The sequence below is a fragment of the Orbicella faveolata genome, unplaced genomic scaffold (genome assembly GCF_042242905.1).
Source record: "Orbicella faveolata isolate gen_17 unplaced genomic scaffold, um_ofav_v1 contig_27, whole genome shotgun sequence".
Lineage (NCBI taxonomy): Eukaryota > Metazoa > Cnidaria > Anthozoa > Scleractinia > Merulinidae > Orbicella > Orbicella faveolata.
In genome coordinates, this window is record NW_028301555.1 from 6,896,359 (window position 1) to 6,912,500 (window position 16,142).

Here is a 16,142-nt window from a genome sequence, read left to right on the forward strand (position 1 = left end):
GGCTACTGTACCACAAGGATGGGTGGACCAAACTCTTGGTATAAGTATAAAAGAAATGCTAGTTAGTGGTGGTGGCGGGGAGGTGGCGGTGTTCCACATCAATTTTTGCCTTCCTTCCAAGGTTGACAATTTTTCTTTGGCCACTTCTTAAAACTTGTCACGTTTCCCGTTTCCCACCAAAAGACTTAGAAAAAATTTTATTTTAAAATATGATATCAAACGCGCATGCGTGCATGCAAAGTTGTACCACAAGGACGAGAGCTCAAAACTCTCGTTATAAGTATAAAAGAAATGCTAGTTAGTGGTAGTGGCGGGGAGGTGGCGGTAATCCACATCAATTTTTGCATTCCTTCCAAGGTTGAGATTTTTTTTTTCCAGGGCACTTGCAAGATTGTCTTTTGTCTTTCGCCTTTCCCCCACATTGGTCATTTCAAAGGCATCTGAAATAGAAGAGAATGACTTAAAACATACAAATATTTCCCACCAATTAAGAGACTTAGAATATTATTCCAAAAGAACATGATCGTAACAACTTAGTTAGAAGCTACTTAGACTTATACCATACCTTCGATGACTTAAACTTAAACAATATCTCCGAATTTTATATGCACTTGTACTTGATGTACCAAAACCGGCACAATCAAAACCAGCTATAGCGAGACACGTTTTTTCACTTGAACTTCCATACTGTCATTGCGCGACTTCTCAGAAAGAATATTTTCTTTCACATGTAAATCTGCATGTAGCTGTCCCTGAACCGGCACGATTCAAAATCGATCGTAGCGAAATTTGCTTTCATCTTCACCTTTGAAAAAGTACTGTTGACGTCTAATCAAGTTAACGGCCAAATATGCAACAAAAGGTTTCAACCGTTTAAAATCTGTCTAGTTCTGTACCTAAAATTCCTTACACACTCGTAAACTTGGGCTTGTTGAATGCCTTGATATGAACGACATAAGATTACGTATAGCAAATATATAAACAATACGACTTACCCGAGTTTGCCCATCGCGTTCAGAGGATTCATTCGATAGCGGGCATGATGTCCTTGAAAGCCATCTTCTCAAACTTTGAAGCTGCTTGCTGTTGAAGCCTAAGGGAAACAAAAAGTAATAAAAAGAAGTTAATCTTATCCGACTGTCACTGTTAACTTTCCGTATAAATTAAATAAACGCAAATAAGATGCAAATGACGAGACGTTCTTCCGTTTTGCGATAAACACATCACGCTTTTTTTTCACAAGGCAAGCTATTTTTTAAAATATATATACATATATTTTCAAATAATCAGCTCCCCTTTAACCTTCTTTTACGACCAACAGTGATTATTAAAATTTGATTTTATCATCTCAGAACGCTGCGATAACTGTAAACATGACAAATTTATAATTATTTGCTTGTTCAACGTTTTAGTACTTCAAAGCTGAGGATCATAAATTTTACGTTTGTATCTTTAGCGAGATAAAATTTTCCCCCCAAAACAAAACAAAAACAATTAAGCATCAAAGTATTACATTGTGTGCACTGTTTAGGTACGTCAGGCTGACCATTAGTGCGCGCCACTCGTATGCTTATGTAGTCAAGTTTTCCGCGCGAAATTGTATCAAGTCGAGTTGGCGCAGTGGTTTGGTGCGCGCCTCTCGCTCCGGGACAGAGTCGCGAGTTCAATTCCCGGTCCTGGCGTACAAAGTACTTTTTTTCCTTTTTAAAACCAGAAATTAATTGACCAAACCTTCCTCGTGTACCAATTTTTAAAAAATCAATTTTACAGTGCAAAATCCGATCGCTTACATTGAAGGAAAAAGAGCAAAGAATTTATCGTAAAATGTAATTTGCGTTCAACCATCGAAAAACCGATACTTTTTACACGGATGGAAAAGGACGCCAATAGGACTTCTCCTGGCCAAACGAACTTGCTTCATGGTTCCAAAACTTTTATAGCTCGATCTATTCGATATTCTTATACTAAATACGCAGCAAAGTTCAGCCAATGTCGCAATGTTGGTCTAATGACCGGTTTCGTTATTCTAAGTAGTGAAATTTCTCTGCCGTTTTGCAACTTGAATTATGTAGCGGTAAAGCTAAATAAAAAATCTCAAAAAAGCTTTCAAGGTTGGTTCACGCTTCCTACAAAATCAACAAAATGGCGGTTCCGCCGCTAAAAATCACTCGCGCGCGAATCCCGCCAGCCACACATGTCACATATGGTTCTGAGGTTGTAAAACAGAACATTGCACTCCGGTCCACGCGGTAGCACTGATATGTTATTTTGAAAATTCTCAAACTAAATTGCAATTTCAACCAACACTGACCAAATCGGATCCCGATCGCTGTTACAACCAAACCAAACGCCGTTGAAGTATAATGAACGTAGTACCACATGTACGCATATTGGACCTATTCGTAGCCATTTAAGATATCTAAGGGGGCTCACCTGTATTGAAGCGAAACCAATTATTACCACGTTTAACATCTTTGTTAAGTTGAACAACTTTGGTTTTTAAAGCTGTGGAGGGTAAGAACATTATTTGAACAGTGTTTCCTTCTCATTTAGCGGGTTGGTACTAACGCTAGCTCAGTTCAATCAATTTGTACCATGCTGATGCAGACAGTCTAACTTCAAAACCAGGCAAGTTTCTATTTTGAACTGTTTTGATGTGAAAACCACGCTATGTTAAGGACACAGAAACACAGGGGCCGGAGAAAAAATATACTTGGAGAACCCAACTCCTTTGCAGGTCAGTTCGTACACCCATATCTCTGCATTTCTCTCTAACAAAATTTCTCGCCAACAAAAATATCATTCTAACAGCACAAGATTTGTAACAAGACAATTTACAGCATCTTCGGAGAATGCAAAGACGCCAATCAACCAAACAATTTTCTTACAACCATTGTGCAAGTACTTTAAAGTAATATTTTCTTTTAGATGTGCGTGCAGTTTTGATCATAAAACCTACAGGTAACAACCCGTTTCTGGCATAGGGTTAGGCTTATAAGGGAGAGACCCCTGGGTTTGCCAGCCAGCACAACTTTGGCTGAGTGACCCATCTTTCAAGGAGCAGGTCTCTTGCTACCCTGATGTGACATCATATCTCGAAATCTGACTCAAACCTGCATTGATAATCAGTCTGAAATCTCTCTTAATTATTTACCGAGATTTTTTCCCATTAAAACAGCAGGCAGGTGACTGTTTTCGTCCCATTAACTGATTCTGGCTACAGAATTTTGTCACAGATTTTAAATCCAGTAAACGTGGGTTAGTTAAACGCGCCGATTGAGGTAACATTTAGCATAGCCAATCAAATAATCAAATCCACAGTAAATGTTAGCAACATAACTTACTTGAGTTTGTCTCTCGTGTTAACGAAAAATGTGAGAGGAACTTTTTAAACAGTGTAAATGATGCTTTGGAAAGTCGCCTTCTTGAACATTTGAAACCAGCCACCGTTGATACCTGAAAGAACAAGATAAGAACCTTAATTTCAGTGTCAAAAACAAAAATTTTTACCTTTATTTCACTTCCCTATCATATTTCGTACTAGTTGTCGTCTCATAATAAAAGACAAAGAATAAACACAAATAAGATGCAAATTGTTTAACGAAAACACATCTACTATAATTGTTTGTGTTACACTACAGCAATTTAACTGACTACAATAAACTGATTTTAAATAAACAGTTCTGAAGCGCGAACTAATAATCAACGCCACGTTGACTTTTCTATGACTGTCAGTAATAAAATTTTAATTAAATTCAGTACACAATTACAAATATATAATTGTCTTTGCCATGATTTACATACATGTACTTCAAAGCTGGGTTCATAAATTTATTATCCCACTTGATAGACTTGCGCAAAAAGAAAAATATATAACATTTGAAATATACAGTATGATGTATGCTGTGATCGAATAGCTGTATTTTTTAGTTATCTGATTCAATGATTGGCTGTCAGGTATACAATGCCTTCTGATTGAATACTGTAGCCAATCGTTTTGCAGATACCCCAACTGACTTTTTGTTTTTTTGTAATGCCTTTTACGAGCATGGTAAAATTTCTTGCAGAGTTGCATCCAAAACAGAACATTGTGTGCAGATCCACAGGACGGATTACACTTTCAATGAATGGTAACCCCAAATTTGGATCTCTAATTACCCCTCACTTCTTTTCTCATTCTTTTCCCACTTTTTCTTTTTTATTTTATTCACTTTTTCCTAACTTTCTATTTTCCTATTTAATAATAATAATAATAATAATAATAATAATAATAATAATAATAGCTAGAATGTTATGTCCAAACAAGCGAGGAAGAACTGTTAAAAGCCGTCAGGAGGGATGGGGATGAGAATAGAGAAACAGCTGCCAACTTTAAAGCGAGGAGAAGAACTGAAAATATTCAAGACTGGAAAGAAAAGCCGTTATATGGACAGTTTGCAAGACAGGGTGAAGAACAAAGAAGTGAGGAAACATGGACCTGGTTAAAAGAAGGAAAGCTCAAGAGAGAAACAGAAGCTCTTATCATTGCTGCACAAGATCAAGCAATACGAACAAACTATATTAAAACGATGGTTGACAAGTCACAGAATGACCCGAAATGTAGGATCTGTAAGCAGGGTAATGAGACCATTAGCCATATTGTAAGTTCGTGCTCGAAACTGGCACAAAAAGAATACAAAAGGAGACATGATAACGTGGCTAGAGCAATCCATTGGGACCTGTCAGGAAAATGTGGGTTTGAACGAAAGGAGAGATGGTATGACCATGTTCCAGACAGTGTGCTTGAAAATGAGGATTACAAACTTCTATGGGACTTCAGTGTGCGAACAGACCATGAAATAGGGGCTAGGAGACTGGATTTGGTGATCATTGACAAGAGAGACAAGAGCTGTCAGATTATAGATGTGGCAATTCCAGAGGATAATGGGGTGAGAGAGAAGGAAGATGAAAAAGTTGAAAAGTATCAAGATCTAGTAAGAGAAGTTCGAAAAATGTGGGGTGTGAGGACAAAGGTTATTCCAGTGGTAGTGGGAGCATTGGGATCAACACCACTGCGATTGAAGGACAATCTGAGAGCCATTGAGGTGGGCATTCCTGTTGGACTGATCCAGCGATGTGCATTGTTGGGGTCGGCAAGAATTCTTAGAAAGGTGCTGGAGATGTAGAAAGAAGAGAAAAAGCAAACAAGGGGTGTTTCTTGGCCTCCCTAGGCAACTTGTTGTTGCCCGGAGCCAATGACGAAACCAGCTTCAATATCATCAATAGCTGTGCGAATCTTTAATAATAATAATAATAATAATAATAATAATAATAATAATTGTAACTATTGATAGACTGGCCCGCCTAGAATAGCGCTAGCTATCCGTGGGCCAGTCCAACTGTAAAATGTACATTAAGGTATAAAAAATGATTGATTGAATTATAACCAAACCGAACGTGGGTAAAGGGTAAGTGATTAAGGCTAGTTCCATATGTATGCCTAGCGGACCTATTTCAAGACAATCTGAAGTTTCCAAATGAGACTACCTGTATTCTGGTGAAATGGATGAAAGATTGTCATGTTCAATATCCTTGGTCGTAAGGTTGAATACCTTTGGTCTTAAAATCCTGTGGAAGTTAAACATTTTATTTGAAGAATATTAATTAATCAACAAATTGTTAATATTAATGATAATAAATTATCATAAATTCTAATCATTATTTAATTAGTAATTTTCTCCTCAGTTTGCAGGTCAGCACCAGCCATTTATTTGCCAGAAAATAAATAATAAGTAATCAAAACAGTGAATAAAATTGATTTTATACTTGGCAAAATCCTACTCAAAATAGTACATATACTAAGTAAGCTGAGTAGTCACATAAATTTTCAAATTTTATCTGGGTTGTAAAACTGAAGTCAGAAAAAAAATAAATAGGTAAGTTAATTAAATTTTAAGAAAAGAGAAAACTAATACTTTCTCAAGATCAGTTTCAATAATGCAAAAAGTTGAAATTCAAATCAGAGCAACAATCTATTAGACATTTTTGAACTGTTCTTTTGTAGTATCAGTTTCTTTTACACACAGGGAAACAAAAGCTCCAGACAAAGGCAACATGAAATCAACTCCTATACAGGTCAGTTCTTACACCAATCTCGTGTGGAGGTCAAGATCAATTTTGTCTTGTACTCGCAATTTGAATATAAGACCAGTCTATGCTTCACAGATCAAGAAACTCAGAAAGAGATTTTTTGGTGGAACCAGCTCCCTTGTGGGCCAGTTCTTACACCCATCTCCTGTACAAAGTTCAAGACCCATTCAGCACATGCAAAAAGTTCAATTGTTCCTAAACATGTTTTTTTTTATCTTGCGCTGGCAATTTGGATATGGGACCAGTCTATGCTTCACAGATCAAGAAACTCAGAAAGAGATTTTTGGTGGAACCAGCTCCCTTGTGGGCCAGTTCTTACACACATCTCCTGTACAAAGCTCACGATCCATTCAGCGCATCCAGACAGTCCAATTGTTCCTAAACAAGTTTTTTTTTATCTTGTGCTGGCAATTTGGAAGGGGGACCAGTCTATGCTTCACAGATCAAGAAACTCAGGAAGAGATTTTTGGTGGAACCAGCTCCCTTGTGGGCCGGTTCTTACACCCATCTCCTGTACAAAGTTCAAGATCCATTTCAGGTATGAAGACAGTCCAATTGTTCCTAAACAAGTTTTTTTTTCTCTAGTGCTGGCAATTTGGAATGTGGGACCAGTCAATGGTTCACAGATCAAGAAACTCAGGAAGAGATTTTTGGTGGAACCAGCTCCCTTGTTGGCCAGTTCTTACACCCATCTCCTGTACAAAGCTCAAGATCCATTCAGTCATGAAGGCAGTGCTGGTTCTGAAACAAGTTCTTATTTTTCACCTCTTTTCTGGGACCAAGTCTATGCTTCACAGATCAAGAAACTCAGAAAGAGATTTTTGGTGGAACCAGCTCCCTTGTGGGCCAGTTCTTACACCCATCTCCTGTACAAAGCTCAAGATCCATTCAGCCCATGAACACAGTCCAATTGTTCCTAAACAAGTTTCTTTTTTTATCTTCTACCAGCAATTTGGATGTGGGACCAGTCTATGCTTCACAGATCAAGAAACTCAGGAAGAGAGTTTTGGTGGAACCAGCTCCCTTGACCTTGTGGGCCAGTTCTTACACCCATCTCCTGTACAAAGCTCAAGATCAATTCAGCACTTCCAGACAGTCTAATTGTTCCTGAACAGGTTTTTTTTAAATCTTGCCCTGGCAATTTGGATGAGGGACCAGTCTATGCTTCACAGATCAAGAAACTGTGGTAGAGTTTCCGGTGGAACTGACCACATCCATATTTGTGTGACCTTACACTCTTTTATAAAATTGTCTTGGATTGATGGATAAATCAAATTTTCCTTGCCCCCTAATTTATTAATTAACTTGAAATAGTAAACAAAAATTTATTGAAATAGTCTCTGTCAGAAAAATTGGAAAGAAATTTTCTCAGTCAGTTAAAACAAACTGTCACAGGACCAGGCCATATTTGTTATTCTGGGTTTGACAACTTCACAATAATTTACACATAAAGGCTGCAGCAGTGTAGTGTTTTGTGATTTACAGGATGAAGCTGGGCAAATACTTAACTGAATGCAATTCTTTGTTTCTTGGTATCTAGTCACAGAGAACATTATCACTTGAGTTCTTTTCTCCTGATGGAGGAAAACAAATGAAAGATATTTATAAACTATATGTAAATAATATTTAATTAACCCAAAGGAATACATGTAATTGTATACAGCACATGCCCTACAGGCTTGGGAAAGGTGCCTTGAGAAAGGTGGAGCTAAGCAAGATACGAGCCTCAAGCAGCCCATGCAGGTATCCATGGCAACACTGCTACCAGCAATCACCAGGCACTGTAATACTGGCAGACACAGTGGAGATACTTATTACCCACACATGTATATTTACTGTTAGCTCTGAAAGAGAGGCAGGGTGAAAAAGCACGCTACAAACATGAATGGCACTCAAAGCAAACTGCAAGTTCTTCCACAGCTAGCAAGCAACACTCTTAAGTCCTGCAAAATCCTGTATGAGACCCCACAGAGCATGTCCCCCGGAAAGGCTGCTGACCAGCACTAGCTCAAGTCAAACGTTGCCTAAATTACATTTAGCCACACAGTGTATCACTTGACCAATATATTTACCATAAATTATGAAAATATCCTCAAGGGAACTGTGTTTAGTTTAAAAACATTACATGTAACTACTCAAGTGACGTCTTACCGTAATTCAGAAACAAGTGGTGATGTAGACCTTCTACATGCAAAGTGAGAGCCTTTAACAATAGGTATGAATGCAAGAGAAGTGATTTCACCTGAATTGAAACATTTTAAGACATCACGATTTCTACTGGCTACAAGAGCTTTGTGAGTCTAGGGGAAGAAGTTGTCAATATCCTAAATACATGTGGCTAGTAAATCCATGTGATCTAACTCAACAGTCTGGGCTCAGGAAAAAAAAACAAATTGAATTCCAGGATGGGTAAATCAAAGTTTTTTCATTCAATTTGTCCTGTGTTAAAAACGTGAATCGGTTGAAAAAAGGTTTTTATCCGAGACGTCATCTCGTGCAAAAGAGTTTGAAAAACTTAAGTATTCGGGAAGAGATTTGCTCAGTTCAAAACTTGATTTACACAAGCAACTACGTTAAAATATCTTTTTCGTATTTTTTTATGCGCAAGAAATGAATTGGCGTTTTTACTTTCAAGTTTTTTTCACGACGTGATGTTCAAAAAAATTTTGGCGGGAAATTACAAGGGAAGCCATTTTGAATTTTTTGTCCAGAAAGTTGTCAGGGGAAACACTGTGCAAATTCTTCCAAATTTTTCGCCAAAAGCCTTAGTATCTATAGGGCACATTTTTTAGTGACACCTATTTAATAATTTAATTGATTTCCATTAATTAATTAACTTGTAATTAGACAATACTTGAGGCGAATAAAAGTGACTTTCACACTTAACAATTGTGTGTGTTTATTGAAATATTTTATTAGAGATAATAAAGATTACAATGAAAACTGTTTATTGACTAGTTATTACACTAATAAACAACATCAAGTAGAGCAAACACAAAGCGAAAATATATTTTATTGTTGATTATTTCTTTAAGTTTAAAATTACTTAATAAAAAAGAAAATTTAAAAAAAACAGCGCATGCGTATTTTGGGTGCCCATTTTTTTTCTAAGTTTTTGGCAGGAAAAACAAAAATTATTAAACAGAAGTTACTTACAGCAACTATAGAAATTTTTTAGAAAAAAAACTGTGCATGTGTATTTTGGTGCCCATATTTTTTCTAAGTTTTTTGGCAGGAAAAATAAAAATTTTTAAACAGAAGTTACTTACAACAACTATAGAAATTAAAAAAAAAAAAACGGCGCATGCATATTTTGGCACCCGTATTTTTCTAAGGTTTTTGGCGGGAAAAATAAAAATTTTTAAACAGAAGTTACTTCTGGCAAAGTTTTGATTTCACAAACAATTTGAGAAACTGATCAACAAAGTTTTGATTTCACATCATTTTACTTGCATAAGCGATTCGAAAACAAAGATCTCTAAAAATGTTTAATTCCCAGACAATTCAACAGAGTAAAAAAGATTCTCTGTCTTTAAACGGAAGAAAGATCCATACGGCAGTAAAAAAGCAACAAAAAAGATGAAAGCAAGTTGAACTGGTACAAGGTAAAAACTATAATTTTGTAACAAACACTTAGTCAAGTTGATAGAAACTTGGTAAGCCTTCGTTACAAAATTATAGCTTCTACTTTGTACGAGCCCATCTTCTTGCTTTAAACCTTTGGGCCTCCTTCTCACTACCGTACGGATCAGTCTTACCATCTGCATTTTGTGATACTGATAACAAACTGCTCCTATATTTTTGGCTTCCAAGACAATTCAAAATCATGGTAATAACGATGGTGCTTGCCTTATGAAACTATTTGAATTTTTAAATGGAAATGAAATTTCTAGCTTCCATTCTTGTCAAATAATCTTGAAGCAAAATCTCGTTAAGTTCTCTATTCTACCTCTAACTATATCCTTCTTGGTTGATCCTGACTTGAGGAAGATACATATTAAGCATCACAGCATCCAGCAACCTGCATGAAAATAGAGCAAAACGACAATCAACAACTGCTTCCTTACAAAAAGAATATCAACTTTTTTCTAAAGGGAAAATGAAACGTTTTGATTAACAGGATTGCGTTACGAGATGACCAAAGTAATGTAGCGGGACGACCAACTTTTGTTGGGGAGGAGTGTGTGATAAGACAAAAGAAGGTCAACATTGGAGGCTAGGGTAGATGTCATTCCCCTGATGTTTTTCCAAATGTTGAAAAGTGTTTTAAGTCTAGAAGCTAGAGCTTTCTTGAACTGTGCATTCATCCACTGGGGATATATGCCCATAAATGGATGTGACAACTGTTCGTCAACTGTCAACAAGGAATCTCTTTTAGTAAAATTAAACCTACCAGGCAACTGCAGCTGAATTGTTTCCATGGGAAAGTAGTCTGCACCAAGTTACAATGACGCACACATCAGTGAAGACATCTGTGGAAAACCTTTCTGCTTCATTCAACCTAGAATTTTACTAGCCGTGGGAAGCAACGATTCTGATTGGCCAGCCTGTAATTGTAAGTCAACAAAAAGAGTCAACACAGTCGTTTCGTCTGGGATCCGTCTAGGTTTTTTACGAAGGCACAGGAAGTTTCATTTGTAGTTTAAAACAAGCTGTTATGTTAAACATGCCTTAATGTAACAGAAGTTGACATGACATGAGTAATTTAATGCTGCCAAGCAAGTTTCGCAGTTTGATCAAGTAGCACACAAACCTAATCGGCGAAAATCACGAAAAAGCGTGGCCTTTAGGAGTTGTTTTGAACATTATGCAAATTCAAACAATCACTGCGGGCTGTCAATGCAAACAAGAGCTGCAAAGCCATCCGCTAACACAGGTGATGTTCAAGTTACATGCACAGTATCTTGATAAGTATTTTTTTAAATACGATATTTGGCTAGAAAATCATTTGCTAATTCGTACAATCACTGTAACACTATACGCAAGCAAGTTGAAATTTGAGCTTGCTGGAACTGGAAAGAGCTAGAAATATCAATTCGCACTCGCAGGCTGCGTTCTCTAAATTTGGCTGATTCGTACGTGTGTTGTTTTTTTTTCTATGCAATGAATGCTATATAATTGCGATTCAAAACTTCAACTCCAGACTAACAATTTGGACGTTAATATAAAATACATGTACTCTTGCATGAATAAAGGAAGCCACACGAAGCACAGTATTGTTTATTTCTATTGTTACGAATTCGAGATTTAAATTGTTTTCTCGAAAAATTCTTCAAGCATCTCGAAACTCAATACTCGAAACTCGAAGCTCAATAATTCTTGATTCTCGCAAGCATCGAGTACCCACGATCGAGTTTCGAGTCAAGACTGTCAACTTATATTTGACTGGTACTGTATACATATTTTAGTAAAGTAACAATGTTTTGGTTGTCAGGGTGTCTGGAAAACCCGAATAGCGAATAGCGAATATTCACGAATAGTTAATAGCGAATTGTCCCAAATGGTGCGAATAGTCTCGAATAGTGCAAACAGTGGTGAACAGTCGTGAAAGGTGGTGAATAGTGACGAATACAGGTAGTCGTCAATAGTCACCGCTTTAGATCTCATGTCCTGCCTTAATTAATTATCCAAATAAGCAAAAGAATTTCAGTGAATTTATTACCTTTTCTTCTTCGGACTCAGGCTAGGGCTGTCCATCGCCGACATTAAGAAAACAGAAAACACAAGGATAACCTGATAAAGACGTATTTACGCTTTTGTAGCAGTTAAAATGGAAGAGATTACGTTTAGAAACACCTTTTTAGCGGGAAAATCCCATCCTACGTTGCTGCGAGGTTGACTGCGAGATGTTGGGTACCCTATTTGCTACGATTTGCCACTATTTGAGACTGTTGGCCACTATTCGCACTATTCGAGACTATTCGCACTATTCATACTATTCACTATTTGCTATTCAGGACTATTCGCTGTTCGCTATTTGCGACTATTTGCTATTCGCTATTTGCTATTCGGGTTTTCCAGACACCCTGGTTGTCGTGGTAATTGTGATTGATGGCAACCAAAAATACAATAAGGAAGATATTTGTTTACAAACATTGTTTTTGTTATTTAAATGTTCAAAGCCTTAAACAAAAGAATTCTTTGTTTCACCAGCCAATAGTTCTCTAGTTGGCATATTAATAACAATTCATTGGTAACGTCAATGATATCTTTGCTATTGAAATTCAATGTCATTTACAGGCACAGTGAGAAAGGATACTAATTTTTTACATGTTAATTTCTGAGACAAAGTTTTAAAGTTTTTGAAGAGATGCTTTTAACGTGAGTTTCAAGGTTACGGACAATACATTTCTGAAAAAGTAATTTGATACATCTGGGCATAGATCTGGGTTTTAAATTTGCCACCATTTCTAAAATTCAAATTACCAGCTCGTTGGCTCGTTTTCCGAGCAAACTTAACAAATTTGTCCAGCAAATTATAACAGTGTGCTTATTAGAAACATAACCAAACGCTGGTTTATAAAATACACCCGAGCTAAAACTAAATCTGCTTGAATCAATGAGACAACCTACCTTATGCATGAACAATATGGCGGCTTCTCAGTTCCTATACTCTATTCACTTTCTGAGATTACTAGAATTGAGAAAAGGCAATCAGATTACAATATGACTTCCATACGTTAATACAGTCTTCACAAAATGAGATAAGAAAGCTCATGTTAAAACTTACCCAGAAGTTAACAACCATTTTCACATATCCTTTTGAATCGAAGCCACCATGTGCGAAAATTCTCCCAAGTTGGACGATCGATAGGTATTGTGGGATATTTTTTCTTTAGCCTCCCCTCCCCAGCACTTGCACGAGGCGTATTTGATGGATTCACTTTGGAATTCGTGTCAACTTGCGTTCCCTTGCTTTTCCCGTTAGTTCTGCTTTGTGATTCCCTTCGCTATAACCTTCAGGAAGTTCTGTTATGCGTTTCAGTACCGTCCTCCGTTGTTTCGTCTTTATTCCACTGCCCCCCCGGGGGGGGGGGGTGTGTGGCACTGCCATATATAGGCTATATAGGTATGTGCCGCGTGAAGGGTATGGTTTTCAAGCAGTTTACTCTACATATGATCTAGGATAGGGTATATAAATTATCAGTGCGTTTGGGTCTAGAATAGGGTATCATTTTTCACAAAACTGACTGGTCGGTTGAAGATTTTATCTATAGAAGGGAAACCAGGAATTGCCACTCAAAAATATTAAAAAATCAAATCGGCAAGTTTAAATTTACGCAAATCAGCCACAACAGGGTCGATAGATGGGGGGATTTGGGGAGTTTACTCTAGTATAGGTTAGCAAAATTCAGCTGAACTAGCTCTGGTATGGACTAAGGGTTCCAGAGTCCCAGCGGCACATCCCCACCCAGAAATTCCCAAAGTATCCTCCCCCCGGGACCCTTGCACAATACTTGTTCGTCCCCGGACCCTCTCAGTGCATTGTCTCCATTCCCTCCCAGGGAGTCTGCCCTTTTTAAAAGGTTGGGGATGCTCATGATCTCACTTAGGGGTGTAAATCAAGGATTTTGGTCTGGTTTTCACTAGCGACGCAAGCACAAGCGCAAGCACAAGCGCAAGCAATAGGGATGACTCAAGTGAAAGCGGAACTCGACTCAGACACAAAAGCATCCGAACATTCCGAACTGTTTAGGCGCGAGGTAATCTGCATCCAGTGTTTTTACTGGCCAAACATAACCACATGTGGTAATTATCCTTGTGCTTGTGTTATGCCTGAGCGGTATTTCGTATTCACTTGTTGCAGCGCAAACGCAAGCATAAGCGTAAGCACAAGAAAAAGGAAAAATTTTGATCTTTGTGCTTGTGCTTGCGCTTGTGCTTATGCCTGCGTCATGGCCGTTTGTGCTTGCGCTTGTGCTTGCGCCGCTAGTAAAAACCAGGCTTTAGGGTGTTCATAACGAAACACCACTATTCAGCAGCCATCAAAGTATCTTTTAATAAAAGAAATAATAAAAAAACCCTGTCATTTCTGTTTGCTGCGTTTGCTTGTTTGTTGCATTTCTCGCACGTTGCACTATACCCCCGATGTAATCCTCCCGCGTTTTATCGTTTTACCTCAGTTCGGCCGTTTACTTTTCGCCTCACGTTCTCCCCCGTACTTTCCTCCGTGCATTTGGCTATACGTTCCATTTGGTTCCAGTGCGTTATTTCAACGTTCCTTGATCTACCTTAGGCTTTCCCCCTTTCTTTACCTGTTCTGTCCATGCATTTTGTCGTTCCTCCTAACCCTATGACTCTACCTTTAACAAGGACCTCCGGGTTTTAACCTACAATGCAACTAAACTTGGGACGACATCTACCCTTGTCCGATAGCCAGCTTTGGTTAACTTTGGCTTACATGTACATGTTCCAGCGACATTTTTCTTTATGTGACATGCTCGTTTTTCCGAAGAAAAAAAAGACCTGTTGCGGGGACGCAATTTTGTCCTTGCAACATGCTGCATAAAATTCAGCTGGTTTGAATTTGTGTATCACGAAGCAGGGACAAGATAACCTCAATTTTCAATGTCGCTTCTTGTGCGCTGCTCTCGCAAACTGTCCCCGCTACAACATGGAAATGAACCTGCTTCGTGTGCACCAGCTTGCGTACTCTCCCTGCGACATGCACCCTATGCGTACAAACGATGGGGCTTGTCCCCGCCTCACGTCCCCTCACGTCTCCATGTCCCTTAGTGTGTGAAGAACTTTATCACCCTCAGGGGGGGTAACTAGGGGGGAGGGTCCTGGGGTGCCCGTGACCCCCTGTTTTTTAAGCAAACAGCCTACAGCAGGTGGCGAAAACGACATGACAATCTGATGAGTACCCTCACTTTGACACAGTGTGACCCCCCTCCCCCCCTTTGAAAAATCCTGGCTACGCCCCTGGCCCTTTGTAACAGAGAGCAGTCCTGAGCCCCTGGAGCATTTACTTTGTTATTGCGAGATGTCAGCCATTTTCAGGAAAGAGCGATTATCAAGGAAGTCAGTATTTCCTTCCCATTTAGATATGTCATTTTGCTTGGAATCACAAGGTGCCCTCTTAGACAATACCGCAGCTATTAGAACTTCTTACACAAATAGTTTTGATAAAAATCCGTAGATTCGGAACTACCTTTTTCAAATTCCTCGACCTCGTAAAAAAAAACATTATTATAGATTATTTTTCCAGACCACTGTCGACAAGAAATATTATGTTGGAAACAAAAAGGAATCTGAACTATGCAATTTCTTTTTGGAATGCATAATGTCATTTCAGATGTAAACAGTGGATGTCAAGATACAGAGTGGAGCAACGTGCGAAAATAAACCCCTTAAAGTGCAACAAAAACAATGATCCCTTTTCCTGTTGAATATGATTAACTGGAGGTATTCATTTAAATTTAGCTCGTGCAAAGACCTAAAGCTTAACTAATTAGAAAGACATGATAAAACCTTACAAACCAAAAGGTACCATTTTACATGTTTATTGACTTATTTGCGCGTAGCGTGACTGAAGAAGAAATTTACACCACTATGTTTTAACTGGATTCTCCATCATTACACATATGATATTCATCGACATTACAATTCAAAGCACGAAACTTGCATCAGTTTTCTGTAAGCGAAACAAGGTTAAACTGGGTCACGAAACGAGACCTATGGAAATCTGACACTCATCACTTCTTATGTTGGATTCTTTTCATTGCCATCAGAACCAATGGGAAAGCCGCATTTCCCTAACAGGGGGCTGCGCTGAAATGGTATCAGTATCAATGTCATTTAAAGTAGAGCTTTCTCAGCTACACCCAAGTCGTGATTAGACGTTTAACTGGAACAACATGGAGTTAAGGAAGGAAAACCCGGAGAAATATTACACCTTTCGCGAGGAAATTGGAAGGTAATTTATGCTTTTTGCTCTAATAGATCCAACACAACCAAGATCGGAGGCAGAGACTAGCCGAACTAAAAAAAAAACCCTTTGAATGTTTAAT

General features: G+C 38.2%; 2 protein-coding genes and 1 long non-coding RNA gene across 7 annotated transcripts in view; 2 read left to right on the plus strand and 1 right to left on the minus strand.

The window, feature by feature from the left end:
- Positions 1 to 182: 182 nt before the first annotated feature.
- On the minus strand, positions 183 to 13,108 carry LOC149107400 (uncharacterized). Of its 5 annotated transcripts, XR_016209348.1 has the most exons (11): positions 12,860 to 12,953; positions 12,703 to 12,763; positions 10,523 to 10,676; positions 10,079 to 10,150; positions 8,281 to 8,371; positions 7,639 to 7,703; positions 5,527 to 5,607; positions 3,345 to 3,456; positions 2,434 to 2,505; positions 996 to 1,093; positions 183 to 440 (listed from the first exon to the last, which is right to left on the minus strand). It is a non-coding gene; the product is annotated as an uncharacterized LOC149107400 (long non-coding RNA). The 5 variants fall into 5 exon arrangements; XR_016209347.1 differs by lacking the exon at positions 8,281 to 8,371; XR_016209351.1 differs by lacking the exons at positions 183 to 440; positions 996 to 1,093 and having other exon boundaries at positions 1,714 to 2,505; positions 5,489 to 7,703; positions 12,860 to 13,108.
- LOC149107401 (uncharacterized) lies at positions 3,943 to 5,315 on the plus strand. The gene is made up of 2 exons (XM_089297099.1): positions 3,943 to 3,957; positions 4,284 to 5,315. Exons 1-2 carry the CDS (start codon positions 3,943 to 3,945, stop codon positions 5,163 to 5,165), a joined length of 897 nt encoding a protein of 298 aa, XP_089153225.1. The 3' UTR covers positions 5,166 to 5,315.
- A 2,802-nt stretch (positions 13,109 to 15,910) lies between the features above and the next one.
- Positions 15,911 to 16,142, plus strand: part of LOC110049495 (death-associated protein kinase 2-like) — a 14,075-nt gene continuing 13,843 nt past the window's right edge. The window contains exon 1 of the mRNA XM_020755290.2: positions 15,911 to 16,048. Within this exon, the coding sequence (XP_020610949.2) occupies positions 15,990 to 16,048 (59 nt within the window). The 5' untranslated portion in view covers positions 15,911 to 15,989. The remainder of the gene's footprint in view (positions 16,049 to 16,142) is intronic.